At 49.4% G+C, this 23,793-nt stretch overlaps 1 protein-coding gene across 1 annotated transcript in view; it reads left to right on the forward strand.

Moving 5' to 3' along the window:
- Positions 1–23,793, forward strand: part of MMS22L (MMS22 like, DNA repair protein) — a 1,233,593-nt gene that overhangs the window by 271,960 nt on the left and 937,840 nt on the right. The window contains exon 11 of the mRNA XM_069606412.1: positions 16,777–16,896. Coding sequence (XP_069462513.1) covers positions 16,777–16,896 — 120 coding nt within the window. The remainder of the gene's footprint in view (positions 1–16,776; positions 16,897–23,793) is intronic.

The following is a 23,793-nucleotide window of genomic DNA, read 5'->3' on the forward strand; positions in this document are numbered from 1 at the left end:
GCAGTATGGTCTCTCCGTCAGGGTCCCCAGGCCCACCAGGGCTTCTCTTAGATCATGCCACCAGAGGAAACCGGTGCTTCCCCCGTCTCCCCCTCTTCCCCTGACCTTGCCTTCTCGGTTGGACGGGATGCTAGCCTTCCGGTGTCTGGCTAGCGTTTGGCTCGCTCTTCGCTCTACCACAGCCTCTGTGGTAGAGCATGACTCCACCCCTCCAGGACGTCTCCTCTCTAGAGGCTCGCCTCTGCGTAGGAATTCTTCTCTCTGCATAGGAGTTTTCACACATACAACCAGGAGGAACTGAGAATGGTATGTCATCGCAAACACTAAAGGGATGTCCTCCTTTGACTGTGGCGCTCGGACGAAACCCAGCATTGCCTGAAGCAAAAGATGTGTAAGGACTGTCACTGATTGGTGTAGTCAAAACAGGAGTAAAGACAGTTTTTTTTTTCAACTCATGTAGGCAGACCATATACTCTGTACTGGGAGGCCTTGTCCCTGAGAGGGGAGTCACTCCCAGTGAGGCCCCACTTCACCAGACCCCGAAGGAGCGTCTTGGGGCGCGTGCTCCCCGCCTTTGCCTCAGAGGGGATGACTCCACTCTTGGAAAAAGGGATGAATTGACCAGATCCATCACACCTCTTTCACGCCATTGCATAAATCGGGCTGTTTGCTGGCCAGTGGGACTGGGAGGAGGAGGCGGCGGGGCGGGGGGGGGGGCGATGATATATTTCTTTAGAACTCCATCCCTGAATAATAGCGTCACTTTGGTAGCTGAAAGCAGCTGGGATGCACTTCCATGTTCCCAGGGATGGGAATTGTTTGAAATCATTCCATAATTTTTTGTTTGCTTGGTCACCCCATTCGAGTGCAGGCGTTATCTGGGCTGCCAAGAGAGATCCCTATATGTCCTGGATGCCCAGTCCCCTTTCAGGTCTAGAAGAGAGCAACGTCCTGGATTTCCCTTTCACGCAAATTAACTGGGATATTTGTGTTTGTAGGTAAGCCATAACCTTATTTGGCAATGCTATTTGAATGGCTCGAAATATGTAGAGAAAACTCTGGATAAGGGTAAATGTTTATGCAGATATCTTCCCTAAACATATTTCCTGTTTTTCCCAGCGGAAGGGTCTTGTCTAACTGTCTTTATGAATGTGGAAATATTGTTGCAGTAAAGGAGCTGGTGGGATCTAGTTTGTAACGTACCTAAATATTTCAGTTTCTGTCATCCAGTGGAGCTCATATCTGGACATTAGGTCCACAGTGGTCAAGTCTGGCGCTGTAATGTTTAGGATGTGTGATTAGTGTTTATTTTAAAGCCTGATACACCTAGAGAACTTTTGCAAAGTATTACTATTTTGGCCAACGTTGAGGCAGAATTGTGCATGAAGAAGAGAAGATCATTTGCGTGAAGCACAATTTTATGTTGTGCACCACCTGCCTCAATCACCTGGATTTAGGCGCAATTCCTTATCCCCTGGGCCAGAGGTTCCACAGACAAGTAAATACTATCGGGGAATACAGGGCAGCCATGACAGGTTCTTCATCACAAGGGTATAGATTTCGTTAACCTGTTCATTTTAACGCACTTAGATGGGTTAACATAATTGACAAAAATGTATGTTAAAAATGTTGCCGAACCCAAAGTGAGTTTGGTATTGTTTTTTTTAGATATTCCCAGTCTACCTGATGAAATACCTTCTCGGCATCAATCAAAAGCAAATATTACGTAAGAGGGAGTCATTAAATTGGCATACAAACTGCTTGTGTGTTGCTTGGTCATTAAGTTTAAGAGTTGGGGTAACTAATCTGGAGAAACTGTGATAGACATGTGAGTAATGGGTATAATCCCAAGTGGTCGGATGAAAATGTCTCCAAATGATGTTAATCACTAATCTTTAACAGCCTGCACTAGGGACAGGGGGTCGGTTCCACTGCATGCAGATCTGTCTATATATCTGGCTGTAGTGTGGAGTTGAGATCTCGCCCCCCTTGTTGGACTTGGGCTATATGATTGTGGCATAGATATTTTCTTGGTGTGTATTTGGGTCATACATCGAGATTATGGTGAGCTTAACCCTACCACATTGGATAGTGATGCCAATGTATTTACCCTGTTTATCTTTTATCTCAGTTAGCTTTTTGAATTGTTCTTTTTTGTTGTTTAAAATGGCTATCCCACATTCTTTGTCAGGTGGGAAGGCAAAACACTGGCATGGGAACCACTTGGAACCAAGGTGGCTGGAGGAGGTGGGTCTCCTGGAGGAGAGCTATACATTTGTCGTTGGCTAATGGAGTGAATGTGTGGCCTTATCGGGTATAAGCTTGACCAGAGATTTTGTCTAGAGGCTGGGGGCCTGAATCATTTTATGGTTTTGGTAGCATGTTAGGAGTCCTCCTCTAGGGAGTGGTGCGGGTCCTGCTGACTCTTATCTTTGTTTACCCTCGTGGAGAGAAGTCCTGACTTGCGTGTATAGCTTGCAAAAGTAGGAGTTGTCACTTGGTGTGTTTCGTTGCATTCACTTTCCTGCTTGGAAAATTTGACGATGCCCCTTGTTGTGAGTATGGAACCTGTGTTAGTTTCAGACTTGGCTCATGTTATTGGACTGACTGAACTGTGTATACATAACCAATAACAGTAAGCATTTCAACAATGTTTTGGGTCCCAACTCTAGGGAACACATTATGCCTCGGCCTGAGCGGGGTACATGTGGCTGGATTATTAGTACGCTTGGCAGAGTGCCCCTGAGTAATTAGAAGTGTAAGAGCTAATGGGTCATTGCTCAGGTAGTGTACCTCAGCAGTTCTGCTACATGTACCTCATCGGGGGTCAAGTTTGTATGGTATCAGGTAATGTTATCCCCACCACAAATATCGCCATTTGCATCTGTGAGTCTTTGCTCAATTCGCGTTTGTCCATTGAGGGCGTTCTCATCTTTTCTTCTCCCTCTACAGATGATTGCTGTGACAATTCCTGCTGTGGAGTTGTTGCATCTTGACTTTATTTGTAGCTCCTTCAAGAACACTTCTTTATGTTTCTCCTGCTGCCTTTAACAAAGAGAATTGATGTTTGAGTTCCTTCGTAGGAGAAGATGATTTTTAAAATGCTATCCCCAATGATCTGGCACACCTTTTCATTGCAGTCACTTTAGTAGGGGCTTCATGAGGTGGCGCCGAGTGGTGGTGGCCGGAGCCAGGTTTTGGCTTGCTAATGACCGCTTTATGGTTGCCCCTCTAAACTGTATTGTGTCCTTGGATCTCGTGCACTGGAGAATCAGTTCTTTTGATTTGAAGTAGTGCAGCCTCACCAGAGTAGCTGGGGTTGAGGCATGTCCTCTGCTGAAACTGTTACCACGGTTTATAGCCATGTTATCCTCCTGGGCCTCTGCAGTGATTGAGGTAAAGACAGCTGTGGCATATTCCTCCAGGTCTGGGTTAACAACTTGTTTGGTAATGACAAAGATGTTACTATGTTACGTTATTACGCCCGGAGAGGTTTTCGGCATACTTAATTTTTTCATGTTTACTGCATTGATGTTCTTCCAATTCCAGCACTATACGGTGCAAGTCCTCTTGGGTATGTGAGTGTTCAAAGTAGGCTAATTCTAGTTCATCCATACTTTTTGTTAACTCCTTGCATGTTGCAGTTCAATTGCTGAAAGGAGTCCTCGAGTTCCTGCATGGACAATGTTATGCCATGCGTTCGTTGCATTAAGAGATGCGAAATGTCCGCCTTCATCGCCAGACACTGGTCCAGTTCTGGGGATGGTCCATCAGCGGGACTCAGAGCCCGGGAACCAGTAGTGCGAGAGGAGGGGAAACAGCTGTAGTTGTGAGAGCTCTCCCTTCAATCTACCGCCCTTTTTCAGTCCCCCACCACCTCTAGACCACAGACTCCGCAGATCTCCCCCGCCGGTGAGAGGGGAGAATTCCTCACTCCTGGCTTCCCTTACTTTGGGGCCTGATGAGTGGATAAAGAGGCATGTCCTTACTCCGAGGATCCCTGCCACGTCGAGCGCCAGCTCTGTGATGGCTGCAGGTCTTCTGGTGGCACCCTTGCTTGCGGAAGAGGGAAGGATGCATCCAGTGACCCTTCCTGACTCACAGTGCCCCAGGGAGCGTGCTGCTTCCTAGTGAACTCATCGGTTCTCTTGCTTCGTTGCCATCTTTGATCTACAGGGCGCGCCATCTCCAGACCAACCCTACTGCTGTCTGGCAATTTTCGGGTTTCCCTCCATATCAACTTTCTTTCCCTTTTTGATTTACTCGGAGAACGGCAACCTCTTGCCTCTGCGGGTTGGTGGATCACACGTTTTTTCTCTCTAATTATACCCCTGTTCGGCTGCAAAATAATGCAAGGGGAGCTTTGCCGAGGATTCCCCAGCTTTTCTTACTCTTTTCTCTGCATTGTGTTTCTGCTGGAGTCTCTTCCCAGGGATTTCAATGTTCTTTCCAGCTGGCCGCTGGAGGTGGAGACTTTCAAGTCTCCATTGTTCTGAGGCAATGGCCAGTTCCTGGTCTTTCTTCCTAATCCGGTGAAATTTACTAGATCAATTATCCTTAGCCGATAGCCATTGGCTATTGATAATTGATTCTTGTCATGGAAGAAATGGTGTGCTGTGTATATATTTATAATTCTCCAAGGATTCACATGCTCATTGAATATTCCCCATTATCAGGCTGGAAATCCCCAGTGATATTAAAGTGGTTTGCCTTTAAAGTTTAAAACACTTTTGTAGTCTATTAGTGTCCCTTTGGGTCATACTGCCCAAGCCAATGGCATAGGTCCTCCGTAGGTCCACCCGTGGTGGCCATCTTCAGGTTTTTACTTCACTTTCAAGTGTTGAGAGTCCTCTTTTTTTATTTATTTTTTCTCCTTAAATAAGACATTTTATCCTATTTGACTAAAGATTTTAATCGACTCTTCAGTATTACTTTAGTGCCTCCCGGCTACAGGGACCTATTGGCTATGAAGTTCTAATCATTGAGTGAGTTCCAATCATGCCTGAGGCCTGCTTCATCCATCACAGCATGACCGACACAAGAAAGAAAAGCCTTTTTAGGCTTGTTCCAAATGTGGCCTCAGAAATGTGTACGTGGAAGACCTTCAAGAGAGGTGTTTGCACTGCCTGCATCCAGACCATGACGTGAATGATTGTTCCATCTGCAAATCCTTCATCAAAAACACACAAAGACCTCCATTGCATGTTGGTGACATGGCTAGATGAGGGTGCCGGGGCCTCTGACTCCGCCTCAGCCCGCAGTCATGCCTCTGCTAGGCTCCGTAGACCCATAGAGCGCACTCCCTCTTCGGAGGTCGAGGTCCCATGAGCAATCTTCCCTGTTCATAAGGAGGCCCATGAAGAGCCTTCCCCTCTTCCACCCATCTGTCCAGCAATCCCTCCTTTTCAGCCACCTCCAACCCTTCTGTGCATGCCTTCCTGTAACCAGGGATATTTCCCTTGATACATTATCCACCTTGCAAATGCTGGTATGCATCTGAGTTCCAGCATTGTCTTCCTTCACCTTACCCTCATGGGTTTCCTTCAAGAGAGGGTTTAGTTCATCCTCGGCCACTGAAACGGGCACCTCCATTCCCTGTGTCAATTACCACCTTCACTGACACAGAGGCTAACAGTGACCTCACAGACAGGTATCCGGGCCATCATACCACAGATGAGTTTGACAACCTAGTCCCCAGGGATGGTGAAACTGACAACCTGCCTCCACGTGATTCGCCACCAGATGAAATTGGCGTTTTTTCATGCTCTAATGACTTGAGCAGCGAAACTGTTAGACCTCATCCATGAGGAACAAAGGAAAGAGGGTTTTCTTTTCCAAAGGCGTGAAGACTCCTGGAAATCTGTGGTCTCAATTTCCCATGCGAGAAGACATCTGGGTGGATAGCCTCCATGCGATGAAGAACCCTTTCTCTGCACCCCTGATCCCCAAGAAAAACCACCTGGAGAAAAAGTATAAAGTCCCTGATTCGGCTCCAGAGTGCCTTCGCACACAACCCTGCCCACACTCTGTAGTTTCTGTAGCTGCACAAACGATCCGCCAACCCTTCCTACCCCTGCATGGTACCGCTGACAAGGATGCTAAGCAACTTGACGCCTTCGGGAAAAGGGTTATTTCCACTGCTGCTACTATCATCAAGGCGGCCAATTCCTTGGCGATCCTCTCCTGGTATGATTGCGAGCTCTGGTACAAAATGGGACCCATCCCAGAATTTCTCCTGGATGACAAACTGGAGGAGGCTCTAGCTCTGTTGCGTGAAGGAGAAGCTGTTTCAGAACAATCCATCACAGTTGCATTTGATAATGCAGACACTGGTTTCTGGCAAATGGCAAAGGGAGCAGTACTTAGATGCTGAGGCTGGTTGAAGGCAACCAACTTCATGTCAGAAGTACAAACAAAGGTGGTTGTTATGCTTTTTGATGGTGTAGACCTTTTTGGGGAAAAAGGTGGATGAAAGCCTGCACGCCATAAAAGCTGATACAGATAGTGCCCACTCCCTGAGTACATTCCAACAATGCTTCCTGTCCTTTCGGTCTGAAAAGACTAGGTTCTCAAGGACTTCAAGGGGGTACAGGCGATCCTATTGCCAGCAAACGTCTCACACTGGCTCTTAGGACGGATACAGGAGACGGTTGCAGACATACAGAGGAAACCAGCAGTGGTGCAGAGTTTCCTCAAGGGCCCAGATCACTAAACGAGCCCGATCCGCCCTGGTGCCCGAACCCCCATTTCAACACCTTGGTGGAGTGTCGATCGTTAAACTTCGTTACACAGTGGGAAAACATCACCACCGACAAATAGGTGCTAAACATAATTTGTTGGGGTCACACCCTCAAATTCACGGGAAAATGTCCATACATTCAACCCATTAAAAAAAAAAGAGAAACCGCAATGGACCTGTTCGCCACAGCGACCAACAATATTTGCATCCAATTTGCAAGCAGATATCCCCAGAACGGGAGCCTAGGCGATGCCTTGTCATGCCCATGGGAAGGGCTGTTCCTCTATGCTTTCCCTCTGATTCCATTAATGCTCCAAGTTCTAAAGCATCCATTTCCATCCGATCCTCCCCCATTGAAACCCTGTCGGGTTACGAAATACTCCTCGCCAAACTGGAAACCCATCCACAAAATGCCATGAATCTCCTCCTCTATCGTCAACCTGGCCACACTACCTCCCTGGACACAGTCATCCCCCTCCTCCTCACCCTATTCATCAAACCCACAACCAAACTACTACTCCTCAGAAACTTCAACCTTGGTCTCCATGATCCAACCGACACCAAGGTCCCTGCACTCGCTACCTCTCGACTAGAGATGAACTTTAGATAAGTTATCAGCTTGTCCACACACACCAAGGGGTGGACACTGGACTGGGCCACACACACCTTAACCTGCCCATTTCTGGCACAGCCACTGAACCTGTCCCCTGGACCGACCCCTCCCTGATCCTCTTGCTCTTACCTCTGGAACATGCCACTGCCCGCAGCAAACCCACAAGCATCCCCATTACCTCCCGACAAACCGACCCAAAATCCATCCTCTCCGTGTACAATGTCCTATTACTCCACACACTTGACTCACGCACCTCTCAAAACTACTATCCAAAAGAAACCATGGTCCCACAATTGGTTCTCCGATGAACTTATCTCCTTACGTAAACACAAACGGGCCCTAGAACACCTCTGGAGAAAAAGCCCCTCTACCCACAACAAATAAGCCTTTCACACCGCAGCCACAACTTACAAATCTGCCGTCATCTCCACCAAGTCGTTAATCTATAATTCTAGAATTAGAGAGGCCAGCTCCAACACTAAAGAGCTCTTTAAAATATTCAAAGAACTTGAAGCCCCTGCAACACCTATCTCCATTTTTCCAAAGGACAAAGTCTGGTGCACCACAGTTCAAACAGCTCTATCCGACAAAACAACCAAATTAAGAAACAAAACTATCCTCAAGAAAAAATTGCTTACTGCCAAAGACACATCCCACCCCTTCCTTCAAGAACCCTCATCCCCCACCCTTCCACCATTTCAGTTCTCCCCTGTCTCCCCCCCCAGATATCCTCCACATCATCCAACACTTTAAACCCTCCAACTGCAAGGGTGACATCTGCTGAGCACCTGGCATCCATTATCTCTAATTACATGAATGCCTCCTTTCTAACAAGCTCTATCCCAGCTTCTGTCAAGTAAGCCTGGGTCAAAAATCCACCCGCAATCCCGTCCTCCCAACTAACTACCGCCTCATCACTACCGCACCTAAGCTCAAATCCTAGACCGCACCAAGCCTACCTAGAATCCAATCGCCTATTAGGTGCTTGCCAATCTGGCTTCAGACACAACGCAGAGGCTGCCCTCATTGGCCTCAAAATCCACCTCAACATCATCCGCGATGCTTGCCAACTAGCCATCCTCCTCCTCCTCCTCGATCTCTCTGCAGCGTTCGATCTCGTTGACCACGACATTCTCTGCCAACACCTCACTACCAAATTCAACTTCTCCAGAGAAGCCACCAGCAGGATCAAGGCCTTTCTCAGCCAGCGAACCTCTAGGGTCTTTGCAGGCTCTGAAGCTTATCAGTACCCTATGGCGTTCCTCAGGGTTCCTGCATTTCACCTGCCCGGTACAACATGTAAACTAAACCCCTGTTTGACAACCTCTGAATCCTCTACACAAACTTTGCAGATGGCACCCCAATTCTGCTAACACTTACTGGTAAATACCCCACCATCGTCTCAACCCATGTGACAACACTGGGTGTCCACTTAGATGTAGAATTATCAATGCACAAACATGTCAAAGCCCTCGCCTCATCAGCGGCCTACACCACCAGAGTCATAAACCTCAGCAGAATATTCCCATGCACTGACAATTGCCTCGCCAGAGCCATTATAGGCAGCACATTGTACTACTGCAACGGCATCCTTGCAGGCACCTCCTCTAAAAATTGGTTAAACTTCAGCTGATTAAAAACAATGCCCTAGGGGCTGTCTGGGGCCTAAAACACTCGGACCATATCTCTCAAACCAGACTTGGTGACTCCTATTCTCCAGCATTGGTAACATTCACAGATTCACATGTGACCCTGCCTACCTTTCTCTTGGTTCCTACTGCCACATTTCGTGTACTTCCGAATCTGAAGATGGCCACCAGGGATGGAGCTAAAGGGGACCTACGCTATTGGCTTGGGCAGTATGACCTCAAGTGACAATAATTGACTACAAAAGTGACAAGCAGTTTTTAACTTAAAAGGCAAACTGCTTTAATATTACAGAGGAATCCCAGCCTCGACAGGTCATATTCAATGATCATGTGAATCCATGAAAGATACCAATGCAGGAGAACAGGAGTTACAGGTAAGTAGCTTGTCCTTTACGGTGGGGAGTAACTTTTTAACCGCTGGCTAGTGGCTTACAACTTGAAATATTGTCTTCGAAGGGATTGTGTCCTCCGACGTATTGCCCATCTTAGATATCTCTTTCCAGCTTTGCTGGCCTCGGACAATTTTTCTCTAGAGGGCGCTGCGCGTCTGTCCGCCGAGTCGATGTCCCTCGACAGCCGCCGTATCGACGTCATCCCGCCTATAAAGGCCGCGCACAGCGTCCGTTGTTCAGTTCCGTTTTTCCGCGCTTACTCAGTGCCTCGGAATATCGTTGCTCAGTTTCGTAGAGAATTTATCCTATTTCCTCGAGATATTCGATCCATACTCGATGGCTTCCTCGTCGGAACCGACGACCCCTCGGTCCGGCTTCAAAAAATGCTGAGACTGTGGGAAAAAGATGTCGCTGACTGACCCTCACAGAGTTTGTCTCTGGTGTTTGGGAGCTGAACACCATTGTTCGGAGTGCGAGGACTGTATGTCCATGACAGCTAAGGCCCTGAAGGAGTGTAGGGGGAAGCTGGAAAAAGGTAAGACTTCAAAAGCTTCTTCTTCCACGACGAAGTCGAGACATTCGTCTCCTCGTCACCATTCGCGCTCCAGGTCTCGGAGTGGGTCCCATCACTCCTCGAGATCGAAGCACTCGAAGAGGAGACGTCAAAGATCCCCTTCTTCGTCCTCTTCCTCGGTTTCTCCTAAGAGAATCCCTTGCCCCACGAAACATAGTTCCCGGGCTGAATGGGAGGAATTCCGCAAAAATATGATGAGCGTCTTCGAGAAAGCGGCCTCGACCCCCTCGAAGACTGCCGAGAGCGATGCTCTGGTCGAAAGACCCGAAGGTCAAAAACGCTGCGAGTCGCAGTACCCGGCAAAGGAAGCTTCTCGAGCGCGTCACGAACCCTCGAGTAAAGCTATGACCTCCACCTTCTTTGAAGGTGCCGTTGACGCCGAGGTCGGTGTCTTCGACGCCGTTGTCGAAGGGACCTTCGACACACGGGTCTGTCGACTCGACGCCATCTTCGACAGCGGCGTCAAAGCCAAGGAAAGTCACGGCTGCAGCGCACCTAGTGGCTATCCCCAGGTCCTCGATGGCGTCGAGATTGTTGACTTCCTCGAGCAGAATCCCAATTCTATCGAGATCCTCGAGGCCTCCGCCTTTGTTTTCGACGCCACGCTCGAAGCCTTCGGCGTCGACGACATCAACGTTTTCGAGGCCGATTACAAGAAGTTTGGCACCCTCTGCCTTGGAGATGGGTTTCACACCCTTTGTGAGTTCAGACCAATTCAGACCTATGTCCTCAATTATGGAAGAAGGAGAACTATCTGACCAAGAAGAGACATTTGAGTTGCAGGGACCTGCAACCCCAGTTCTAGAGGTGTTATCCTCAGAAGAACGCAGGTTAAAGGAACTCCATGATTCCTTACATGAGGCAAGTGGGTTAGACACTTCCCCTGAGGTGGAGTTTGCTAGGCCAGACCCGGGAGAGCATGCTGAAACCCCCTATAGAGCCTTACTGGCCAGGATCACAGAATTTATGGGGTGGTCAACACCTTCACAGGCTTTCCAACAAGATGACCTCACGGATATTCTTGATAAAGGTCCACAGGAGGATCCTGTAGTGCCTTTTGTTAAAGCTCTTCAAAGGAAAATCATGACGAACTGGGAAACCCCAGATATCGTCCCGGCAGTAAATAAAAAACTGTCTACTAAATAGAGGGTATCTTCTGCAGACCTGGAGTTTTTGTCCAGACACCCATCCCCAGAAAGTCTGGTGGTACAGGCAGCATCTTCTACTGACATCAAGACTGCTTACCCTACCGTCCCACAGGACAGGGACGATAAGAAATATGATGCTATGGCAAAGAAAGTTTTTTCGGCATGTGGCATGGCGTTAAAATCTTATTAATGCTACTTGCACCCTTGCTAGATTCAGCCATACACTTTGGGAGTGTGCTTCTACAGCGGCTGACCATCCCGGAGGGAGAAGAAAGGGAGGCGTTCCTAAATATCATACAGGACGGTAAAGACGCTATGTGCGAATCCCTCCAGACGGGCATTGATTCGGCTGACAGTATCAGCAGAGCAATGGCAGCAAGTACAACAACCAGGAGATTCGCTTGGTTGAGAAAGTCTGGTTTTGCCCCAGATGTGCAAGCCAGGCTCTTGAACATGCCATTCGATGGCTCTTCTTTGTTTGGGAAAAAGGCGGATGACAGTTTAGAAAAACTGCAAACATCAAAGGAAGCAGCAAAATCCCTAGGCGCTGCAATCCGTCGGACACGTTTTCGTTCCTCAGGATCCTCTGCGAGAGGCAAGTCCTTTCGCTTCTACTCCACATTCGGAAGAGGTAGAGGACGACCGGCTCAAAGGGGACAAAGAAGAACTACCCGAGGTGGACGGGGTAGATATTCAAAAGCCGCAGCAACAGCAGGTGCCTCTTTACCATCGGCTTCTGCATCAGCCGCCCCAAAACCACTCTGAGGACTTCCCTCACAAGACACCTGTAGGAGGCAGGTTAACTCAACATCTGGCGGTATGGCAGGCTATCACGTCAGATGCTTGGGCATTGGAAACAGTTGCCCAAGGTTACTGCCTGCCTTTCCTACGTATACCTCAGTCATCCACCGGGGAACAGCTCCCAGAAAGCTCCATATCTGCTCCTCTTGCAGGAAATTTTAGACCTGCTAGAGAAAGGTGCCATAGAACCGGTACCTGTAGCGGAGATGAACACGGGCTGGTACTCCCCCTACTTTCTCATTCCAAAGAAAGACGGAGGACTGAGACCCATCTTGGACTTGTGAGAATTGAACAAATTCCTCAGGAAAGACAAATTCAAGATGGTAACTCTTTCTCAGATCCTTCAGGCCCTTCAGTTCCAGGACTGGTTGGTATCTCTGGACCTTCAGGACGCTTATTTCCATGTGCCTATCCATCTCAAACACAGGAAATACCTGAGGTTCGCAATTGGCAACTCTCATTATCAATTTCGAGTGCTGCCATTTGGGCTGACCTCCGCCCCGGGGGTTTTCACCAAGTTAATGTCGGTAGTGGCTGCAAGTCTAAGGAGGGAAGGGATTCACGTCTACCCCTACCTGGACGATTGGTTGATCAGGGCTGTATCTTCGGAACAAGCTCAGATCCAGCTAAATCACGTTTGCCACTCCCTTCACAGACTGGGCTTCTCCCTCAATTTAAAGAAGTCACAAATGATACCATCACAGAGACTCCAGTTCATCGGAGCGATCCTGGACACTTCCCTGGGAAAAGCCTCGCCACCAGAGGTGAGGGCTCAATATATTCTACAGATGGTTACCAAGTTCCAAAATGCCCAACGTCTCCCAGCCTTCGACTTTTTGAGGTTGCTAGGCCTCATGGCATCCTGCATTTTCCTAGTGCCAGAGGCTCGCCTGAGAATGAGATCCCTCCAGTGGGCACTGAGAACTCAGTGGTCACAATTCTCAGGAAGAATGACAGATCTTCTTCAGGTTCCCGACAGGGTGGCTCGAGACCTTCAGTGGTGGGCCTGTCAGGAGAACATTCTGAAAGGAGAACAGTTTTGGCAACCCTGGCCGGAGATAACAGTAGTCACGGATGCCTCACTCACGGGGTGGGGAGCCCACGCCAACGACTTGACCATCAGCGGTCGTTGGTCTCCATCGGAGTCCAGACTACATATCAACCTGTTAGAGCTGAGGGCCATCAGACTTGCGCTGAAGGCGTTCCTGCCATCTGTACAAGGGAAGAATGTCCTGATAATGACGGACAACACAGTGGCCATGCATTACCTCAACAGAAGAGGAGGCGTAGGATCACTACCTCTGTGCAGAGAGGCGATGCAGCTCTGGTTTTGGGCAATCCAAGAAGGAATCTCTCTATCGGCAGTTCACCTAGCCGGAGAGAAGAACTTGACAGCGGACGCTCTGAGCAGGCAGAGCAGTCTCCCACGAGTGGGAACTAGCTCAGGAAGTCCTTCAAGAGATCTTCTCCCTTTGGGGAACCCCTCAGGTGGATCTGTTCGCCACCAGTGTCAACAGGAAGTGCGATCTGTTCTGTTCAAGGGAATTTCCCCCGAGAGGAGCTCTGGGAGACGCGTTCATAGTGGACTGGGAGTTTTCACTTCTGTACGCGTTCCCACCGGTCCCTGTCATTCCTCAAATGATCAGGAGGTTGAGAAGATTCCGGAAAACCATGATCCTAATTGCCCCAGATTGGGCCAGGAGAACTTGGTACCCGGACCTTCTAGACTTGTCCATCTGCCCTCCATTTCGACTTCCACTCAGAGAGAATCTACTCTCACAGAAGGGAGGTCAGGTTCTCCATCCAGACATCAAAACCCTCAACTTTCACGCTTGGCTTCTGAAAGGCTGAGGTACAAGAATTGGGACCTCCCTGATGATGTTATGGAGGTGTTGCTTTCGGCAAGGAGGCCAGCAACAAAGTTTTATACCGCTGCCGTTGGAACAGATTTTGCAGCTGGTGTAGAGAAAAGAATATTGACCCCTTTTCATGTGGTGCACCAATGGTTTTGTCCTTCCTACTCTATTTAGCGAATTCAGGCCTTCACGTTGGCACCATTAAGGGCTATCTCGCAGCGCTATCCATCTTTAAGCGCACTGTGGAAGAACCATCCTATTTCAAATTACCCTTGGTAATACAGTTTCTAAAGGGGTTAACTAATGTTTATCCTCCAAGACCATTCCAGGTTCCCCTATGGGATTTAAACTTAGTCCTAATTTTCCTGATGGGCACACCTTTCGAATCACTCCATTCTTGTTCGTTAAGATTTCTTACCCTTAAAACTGTTTTATTAATAGCACTTACATCTGCTAGAAGGGTGAGCGAGTTACAAGCTCTTTCTTGTAAACCCCCTCATACAATCTTTCACAGAGACAATGTTGTTCTGCAAGTGAAGCCTAATTTCCCCCCAAAGGTGGTTTCTGAATTCCATATCACTCAGAAGATTACCCTCCCATCTTTCTATCCTCCTCCTCATCCGGGGAAAGAGGAAGAGAGGTTACACAGGCTGGACCCAAGAAGGGCTTTAAGTTTTTACAACGGTAGACTGGCTAGGATAAGACAAGCAGACCAGCTGTTTGTAGGCTACGCAGGTCACAATCTGGGGTTACCGATAACTAAGCAGACCATTTCCAGATGGATCCTACTAGCCATTTTGGAATGTTATAAACTGGCAGGAAAAGAGCCCCCTCAAAATCTTAGGGCTCATTCGACCAGAGGTATCGCAGCTTCATCGGCCCTCAAAAGAGGAGTGCCGGTTAGAGACATATGTGCGGCTGCCACATGGTCGTCCGTCCATACCTTTACACGGTTTTACAACTTGGATTCCTCCTCCAGTCAAGAGACTAGGTTTGGAAGGGCAGTATTGCACCCTATTCATCAATAAAAGGAAGCATGAAGTCAGTACTCCCACCTCCAATAACAGAATACTGCTATGGGAGCCTATCTAAAATGGGGAATACGTCGGAGGACACAATCCCTTCGAAGAACAAGTTACTTCTTACCTTGTAACTTTCTTTCGATGGGATGTTCCTCCGACGTATTCCTTATCGACCCTCCCATCCATCCCCGCAGTACTACTTCCCTTGTTGTTGCAGTTTACGCTCCTTCAGGGTGATTAGTCTAGTCCAGAAAGAATCATTGTGGGCTACAAAACGGAACTGAGCAACGGACGCTGCGCGCGGCCTTTATAGGCGGGATGACGTCGACGTCGATACGGCGGCTGTCGAGGGACATCGACTCGGCGGACATCGACGCGCAGCGCCCTCTAGAGAAAAATTTTCCGAGGCCAGCAAAGCTGGAAAGAGATATCGAAGATGGGGAATACGTCGGAGGAACATCCCATCGAAAGAACGTTACAAGGTAAGAAGTAACTTGTTCATCCACTTAATTCGACCATACGGCCATCAAAGTACATCATAACACATAAATTAATAATTACAGTAACAAGTTGCGATTCAACCTTTTCCATAAAATAGAGAAATAGTGTCCAAAGCCTGTCTCAAAGCATGCTACTCTGAACCAATGAGTGCATTTATTAATGACCGATTCTTAGTGGTTACGGGCAATTTTAGGTACTCTATGCAAGAATACCTGACCCACCCGCCCCCGAATTCCTTTCATGTTGTTGTGTTCCACATTTTGCCCATGCTAAAGACTGATGCCTTTATGACTGGCAGTGGGGACAGAAGTTGGATTTGGAAAAACCTGTCCCATCACCTGGCCTTCTGTCCATTTGCGTGACTTTAAACCCTTGAGCCACCAACCCACATATAGCCTGCTAGAATGAAGGCGTTATGATGTTCTGTTTGGCTAAAATTTGCGAAGAGCTACCGAAGACTGCTGGAATCTGTCCCTTCACAAACTGGTCATCAGTAACCCCAGCCAAGTCTCTAAATCCGGCAGCTTTGGGTGGGACACCAAAAGGCTGTGCACTTTCTCCACCTGTGTCTGGGATGCCCCTATGTCCGTCTCCGTTCTGTATTTACACTCCCCCCATAGACCACCTCTTCTTTGGCCATCAAGAACAAGCAAAAACAGATTTTGTTTAGATCGGCTAGCTTGGCTAGAACTAAATAATATTTGCATCCCGTTGGACTCATTAGTTTGGAGTGGGGCGGGAGTATAGGTAATGGGCATACCAGGAGAGAAAAAAGTACAAAGCGTAATAATGCACGTCCGCGTGACACTATCGGTCCACCTGGCCCACCCCTCATATACAAGATCTCTTAATGGGGTGGAGAAAACAGTTCTAGGTGACGGCAACCCTCCACTTAATAGACTCACTGATGAGGTATTGGACTCTGCCTTCTGAGCTGCTTGATCTGCATGGACTTCAGCTGAAGGAGCTTTCAGGACTGTTTATGGCATAGTTTAAATAGAAGGCAGTATCAGATTGATAGATTGTTCTGTAGAGTTCCCCAGTGACTTATTCTCCAGGGACTTGTTCTCAAACTTGTTTGAAATGTTGACTCCTGTTTTAGTTCGAGTTTGCAGCTTGTTAATGCGGAAAGCCCTTGAGTATTAGTTGGCAATTTGATAATCCTCCTTCTCCCGGTTGTAACTCATTACCTTCTAGTACTGACTAGGCTACAATTCTATATGTCCATTTTACCTGTCTTGATCAACATTGATAGTTCTGCATGCCTTAAACCACTGCTAAAATCTGAGCCATTTATATAGTTTTTTTTAACTGAGATTCTTTGCTTGCCAGTCTTTTAATTGTGCAGAAATTGAAAGTACTGTGAATCCGGGGTAAGATTCCAGGGCAAAACTACCATTGAGGCAATCTGAATTATTCTGAATGATTTATGGTTTTACAGTAAATCCAACATTTATAATGCAAGTATTTTTTTCTACAAGGATGGTATGCTGGAAGACCAACTGCGAATGCATCTTCTCTGCTGCTTGACTCTCTGTGGGATCTGGGAATCAAACCTGTGCATCGTCACCATTCCATGGGACTATTACAGCAAGAATCTGGTAATTCTGAAATGTTTGAAATAACTTAATTACTGCATAGTAAAATATGCATAGTAAAGTATTATTTTCTAGTAAAGTTGGACTCCTGTTCTAAATAGTGCCTACATTTTTTCTGAGGTCTGTACTACAGCTAGTTTGTTTTTATAACTAATTTCAAAATATAATTATAACAGTCCTCAAAGTTTGCAATCCCCACTGTCCGCTGGCTGGTGGTAATTGACTCTTGACGAGTATGCGTGCATGTGGGGAACGGAGGGGGTGAGTGACTTTGGGGGTGAGTGACTTTGCATATCTCGCTAGTAGCTTGTCTTTTTGGCCCCTGGTCATAACCCAACCTAACAGAATCTGTGTTTAATAATTTTGGAGTTCCCATGTAATCGGATGGGGATGGGATGGGATTTGGATTTTGAATGCAAGTAGATGACAAAGCACTGGATTACGTCCCTCCTTTTGCCACTTTCACGCCTGGTTGGGGACCTGACGGTATGAGTGCAGCTTTCTCAACCCCCTTAGACTCCTTGTTTTCCACTCTAGAATTGTTCGCTTTGAACAGCTTGTTTCAGACAAGACTTTCTGCAGGGGCCACATCCTGAACCTAGTTCTTGACCCTGACAAATTTACCAAAACTTTAGAATGCACCCAGATTGCTTAGTCCAACCTACATGCTGTGCCCTTATGCATCGTCTCCTCTTCACACCTTCCTTTTACTTTTGCTATTAGTTGTGATAATGCATTAGTGTCCAATTCCTCACTCGAACGCTCTTCCGCTTCTTGCACAAACCTCATCTGTAAAACCTTGAGCATATAGCTGCAGTCCCTAATTAAATCTCATGATCTACATATTGACCATTTAGAGTTGGGTCTGCGTTGGCTCGGTCCTAGATTGTTTTTGTATGCTATCCAAAAACAATGGATTTATTTCCTTCCTTGACCTCTGCACAGCATTCAACACTGTTGACCAACCACTATCACTCCATCTTTCTATAGGTGGCAGTCTGGCCTCATCTCATCTCGGATCCCTCCTTCCACTTTGGACATCACCAAACTACGCCTCTGCCCCCCATCCATTTCATGTACCCTCCCTGTTGGTGACCTTCCAGGCTTCTTTCCAACTCCCTCTTCAATATTTACATATACCTTCTTGCTTGCCTTACTCATAAAATTCTTCCAATGTAACACTCCCTCCCACTGTAATCATCCTTAAATCCAATAACCTGTTTTCAGCTGCTTTTTTTTTCTCTTGTTGCATGGAAGTCATGCTCTACTGGATGCAATCCAGCTGTCTTAAGCTCACTTGGAAAAGAGCAGCACTGAAATGTACGGTCTTTCTGATGCTTGTGTCTGTAACACTATCCTTAATGTGATGTGCAGTGTACCCATGATCCCTCGTGCATTGAGGTCTCCCCGGATTGTGTTTTTCTGCCATACTGGTCGGTAGTTTTAATACGGAGCTCATGTTAACAAGATTTATTGCTATATTCATTGCATCTTCGAAGCATCGTTTTGATGATTTCATAGACGACCGTTCCTGTTTCCCGTTGTAAGAATCTTTGGTTGAATTCTCGACAGCTAGTGGCAGCTTTCAACACCAGGCTTCGGCCTTTACAGTAGGGGCAGTGGGGACCCTTATTTTCAACATTACTCTTTAGAGAATGCCTTTTCTTGCTTTTCCCTCTTCTTTCCCTTGTCTGGCTGCTCTTTTTCCACTTAATAATGGAGAGAACTCTGTTTAAATGTTGTCCTTCCTGTAATGGTAAGTTTTCTTGGAGGGACACTCGTAGGGAGTGTAAAACTACTTACCTTGTGAAAGGAACATACATGCTCGCACCACCAAAGCTACACACACAACCCCTCAGCATCCTTTGACCATACTGTCAAAGAAGCCAACGGCACCTGCAGGCCCGTTGAAATCTTCGGCAGGGCCTGCAAAATCTTCCTTTCTTGACCCTCCCCACTTCAGATTCCTGTCAGCCAGGCAATTCTCCGTCGCAACTCCATTAAGAAGTGTATTGTGCTGGGGTGGCGCTGTGGAGCAGCCCAAGATGGCTGCTTAGCTTTTGAGCTCCGTGCGGCTCCGGCCCTCATCTGCCCACATCTGCGAACATCGGAGCTTGCTACACTCCTATTGCGGCCAACCATCTGCCCCTGTCTGCTGGGCAGCTCCTGGCGGAGTCCCGGCCTTCTCTGACTGCTGGGAGACTTGCTACGGCCACATTTCTCTGGAGGCCTACCCGGGCTGCGGCGGTTACTCGAGGCCTCGCCACTTTTTCGCGGCCCGCCCGCCCCTGTCTCCCACCCTGGGGGACCCCGCGGGGCGGATCGCTGCCGGACGGGGGGCTGGGACCGAACCGACGGCTGCGGCGGCCTGTGGGGTGCCCCGCCACATCGACACTCGCCTGGCGGAGGACTGCACTGTCGAGGTGAGGAGCGGAGGGGTGACGCATCCGGACGGGGCACGGTGGGCCCGGCCTTCACCTCGCGCTGCCCCTGGACCTGCCCTGTGGGCGCCCTGCCCCTGCCCCCCTGGTGCGCCCCGCTCTGTAGTGCCAGCGTGATCCACGTCCACATCGGTGAAGATCCCCCCGGGCTTGACTCGACTCCTGGACCCTGTGCCCACCACCTCCACGTGGCTGACGCTTGATAACCACGGCGGCCGTCGCTACTCTTCGTCATGCCAAGTAAATCGAAAGGAAACTGCAGGGGAGGATCGATGGATAGATTTGCTAAAGCGGTTCCGAGATCCGACGCTTGCTCATCCCCACCCCCGCCGGAGGAGTCCGGGGTGGAGTCGCAGGCCGGGCCGCCGGGACCTGACCTCACGGTTATTATGGAGTCGATGGCCAAAAATTTCGCTTCCTTCCACGAGAAGTTGGACGATATACATGCCAATGTTGCCTCGCTCAAGACACGTGTAGACCAAGCCGGGACCCGAATAGCGGAGGCTGAAGGCAGGATCTCTACTAACGAGGACGAACTACATGTGCTGCAGTCCACGGTCGCGGCCCTGTCCCGGGACATGAAGGCGGTTAAATCCAAATGCGATGACTTGGAGTCCCGCTCTCGCAGGAATAACCTACGCATCATCGGTGTCCCCGAGAACGCACTCAAGGGGCGCATGGAGGATGCGATCGAGAGCTTGCTTAGGGAACTGCTCGACAACCCGACCCTGTCTCCGCACTTTACGGTCGAGCGCGCACATCGGGCCCTGTCCCCTCGCCCTAGACCGGGTGATCTTCCGAGACCCATCATTGCCAGGATCCTGAACTATCGGGACAGGGACCTCATCCTACGCTTGGCACGGGAGAAGGGAGAGCTGCGCCTGGAGGCCAACACCGTCAGGATCTTCCCCGACTTTTCCGTAGCGGTCCAGCAGGAAAGGCGCCAATTTCTTGGTGTCAAAAAGCTGCTCAGGGAACGCAATGTCCCATACGCCATCCTCTTCCCGGCGCGATTGAAATTGACCCACAACGGCAAACTCTACTTCTTCACGGTCCCCGAGGAGGCAGTGAAGTTCATTGCGCTGGAGATACCATTACCTAATCCGATAAATGCTCCCGTGGCCGCTGAGTGAGCACTCCCTGTAGTGCCCTACTCTCCTCGCCAGCTCTCTCCGCTCATTTTGGATGTGTTGCTGGTAATGCTGTTCTTTGCCCCAGCGACTCGAACCCCGTGGATGGCCATCCGGCCTGGGGTTTCGCCCTGGGCCCTTGGACACTACTCAATACTCCTCGTACACTGTATGCTTATGCGTTAGATCGCCTATTGTTTTCCTGTTATCATCCGACCTCAACTCCTGGGTTCGAACTTGGATCCTTCACCGCAGAACTTGACTTGATGGCCCATGTTGGCCTACATGATGCTTAAGATGCCGTCCGCACGGCTACAGCGCCCCCACTGCGTTTGCAATGTTTGTGTTTGTGCTTGGTTTGCTGTTAGGGCTGGGTGGCCACTGTTGGGCCGAATCGTGGGCGCATCCCCGTTGGGTGGTGCCCTCTGTTCCTCCCCGGTTGGGGAGACCCTGTCACTCCCCTGGCTTAGCTGGGGACCTTGGGTTTGGGTGGGGGACGATACCTACTGCAAGTTGCGGGTGGGCAGTGTGGGTGGTGGGTGGTGATGTTGGGGGTGTGTGGGTTTGTACTACAAAAGACGGAGGTAGTGTGGCAGAATGCATGACATCGGGGCACCATTGTGGGGCCCATTTTAAACTACTGGCTGGCTCTAGGCAGAGAATATGGGATGTACCCTAACTCGATGCAATGACAACTGTTGTGTTGTCTTGGAATGTACGGGGCCTTAGTAACTACACCAAGGCTCGTAAAATTATGGCTTACGCCAACAGACATTGTTGTAAAATTTTGTTCCTGCAGGAGACCCACTCTGGGGGCCACCTGGCCAGATGCATGGCCCCTTCCTGGGGCCCCAATAGATATTTTACCTCCTACTCCTCCCGGGCTAGGGGGGTCCTGACGATGGTTCATAGATCGCTCAAGTTTTCTCTACATAAGAATTATGTTGACCCTGAAGGGAGGTATGTTATCCTGCATTGTTCTTTGGCGAATAGGGAATACCTGCTGGTCAATACGTATGGCCCCAATGTGGACTCTCCTGATTTCGTTGACCGGGTGGCGGCGATACTGCTGGGTTATGTGGGGGTACAGATTATCTGGGGGGGGGACATGAATTTCATTATGGATACCACGTTGGACAGAACGGGCACTGCCCCCAGATTGCTCTCGGGCGCAGCGCGTAGACTATTAGCACACGGGGTGACACTAGATGTTCGAGATGCATGGCGGGCGATGCACCAGTTGACGCGCGAATATACCCACTATTCCTCGGTACACGACAGCTCCTCGAGGATTGACATGTTTTTCGTGTCCAGTACGCTTCTGGGCAGGGTGGCTGAAACTCAGATCTTGGCGCGTACTCTGTCGGACCATTCTCCTGTCCGGATGTCCGTGGACCTGGGAGTCCCGGTTCCCACTATTAATACTTGGCGCTTCAAGTCTGCCGCCCTGCAGGACATAGTATTCAAGGCGGATATTCTTGCTGATATACAGTCCTACTTTGAGTTTAACTTGTCCCGGTCCACTTCCCTGGGGGTCCGGTGGCAGGCCTTCAAAGTCTTCATCAGGGGAATGTCCATATCGAGGGAGGCGGGAGTACTCAAGGCTATACGTGCTGCTCTTGCCCGTTCCGAAACCAAATTACGCGACCTGGAAAGAGCGCATCCCACTTCGGTAGACCCAGCCACCCTCTCCCAGATTAGTGAGGAGCTCCAAGCTTTTAATGACCAGGCCGTCAGGGAAGTTCGATATTTCAGTCGCCCCCAGGCGGCTTGCAAGTATGGTGAGGGGGACAGGCCGGGCAGGACGCTGGCTGCTGTGGCCAGGGGCGAGTGGGGTCATTCACAGATCTCCTGTATCAAGGACAGGTCAGGGCTGAGCCAAACGTCTGACCAACGAATCTTGGAAGTCTTCGCGGACTTCTACGCTGACCTATACTCCCAGCCCCCTGAACATGGCGAGTTCCAAATGCGCGATCTCCTCAGCCAGATCCCCACGACACTCATTTCCCCCACAACCAAAGACTCACTGGACTCCCCCATTCTGCTGGACGAAATTGTCGGGGCAATCTCCAATCTACCCAAAGGAAAAGCTCCCGGTCCGGATGGGCTGACGGCAGAATTTTATCAGGAGCACGTGGCCATCTTGGCCCCCAGGCTGCTGGAGGTCTGGGATGAGTCGCTCCGGCTGGGCACCCTCCCTCCATCATTGCGGGAGGCCGCCATTACGGTCCTTCTTAAACCTGGGAAACCTGCTGATGAGTGTGGATCATATAGGCCCCTCTCGCTAATGAATCTAGATACCAAAATATTCGCTAAGGTGATTGCCAACCGCTTCCTCCCGGTCATGTCCTATATGGTGCATGATGACCAATCAGGGTTCGTCCCTGGGAGGTCGACGTCCCACAATATTAGACGGCTATTCAATGTTATGGCCCGCATGGATCAGGGAGTTGGCGCCGTGGCGGTTACGCTGGATGCCCAGAAGGCTTTTGACATGGTCTCCTGGAAATATACCTGGTTGGTGCTGGAGACCATGGGTGTAGGACCTAACATGATAGCGTACATTAAGTTGCTATACACTTCCCCGGTGGCTAGGGTGCGGGTTAATTCCCAGACGTCAGCTCTGTTCCCTCTCTCTAGGGGCACCCGTCAGGGTTGCCCGTTTTCTCCGATCTTACTCGCCCTGGCGATAGAGCCGATGGCCGACTATATCAGGGCCCGGCACGCCCACCAGGGGATCCGCCTGAAGGACGCTCCCGAAATCGTCTCGCTCTATGCAGATGATGTTTTACTTTTCGTAAGAGACCCGGATGTGCACCTGGACCCGATCATACGCGGTATCACCCGGATTGGCACTCACTCCGGGTTCACCATTAACTATACCAAATGCGAAATTTTCCCTCTTACTAGCTCCACCACCCAACCGCTCACGGAGTACCCGCTACGCTGGTCCCCAATGGGGATTAAATATTTGGGGGTCCGGGTGTCTCGGTCTAGGGAAACACTGCTAGCGGATAACTACCGAGCGGTGGCGGAACAAGCTGAGGCCAAAATCACGCGCTGGCGCGCTCTCCCGCTGTCGCTGGCCGGTAGACTCTCGCTGGTGAAAATGATCCTGCTCCCTAAGTTCTTGTATATCTTCTCTAACGTCCCTGTCTGGCCGGGTGGGAGATACTTTACAGACCTTCATAAAGCACTTGCACAATTTCTCTGGCACTCTGGTGCGGTGCGTAAGAAATGGTCGGACATGTGCCTCCCATATGACAAAGGGGGCTTCACGGCCCCGGACCTGCTTAGATACTGGACGGCTGCACAGGCGCAATTCGCCT

The sequence above is a fragment of the Ambystoma mexicanum genome, chromosome 4p, assembly GCF_040938575.1.
Source record: "Ambystoma mexicanum isolate Mex_15411 chromosome 4p, UKY_AmexF1_1, whole genome shotgun sequence".
In the NCBI taxonomy this organism is placed as follows: Eukaryota; Metazoa; Chordata; class Amphibia; order Caudata; family Ambystomatidae; genus Ambystoma; species Ambystoma mexicanum.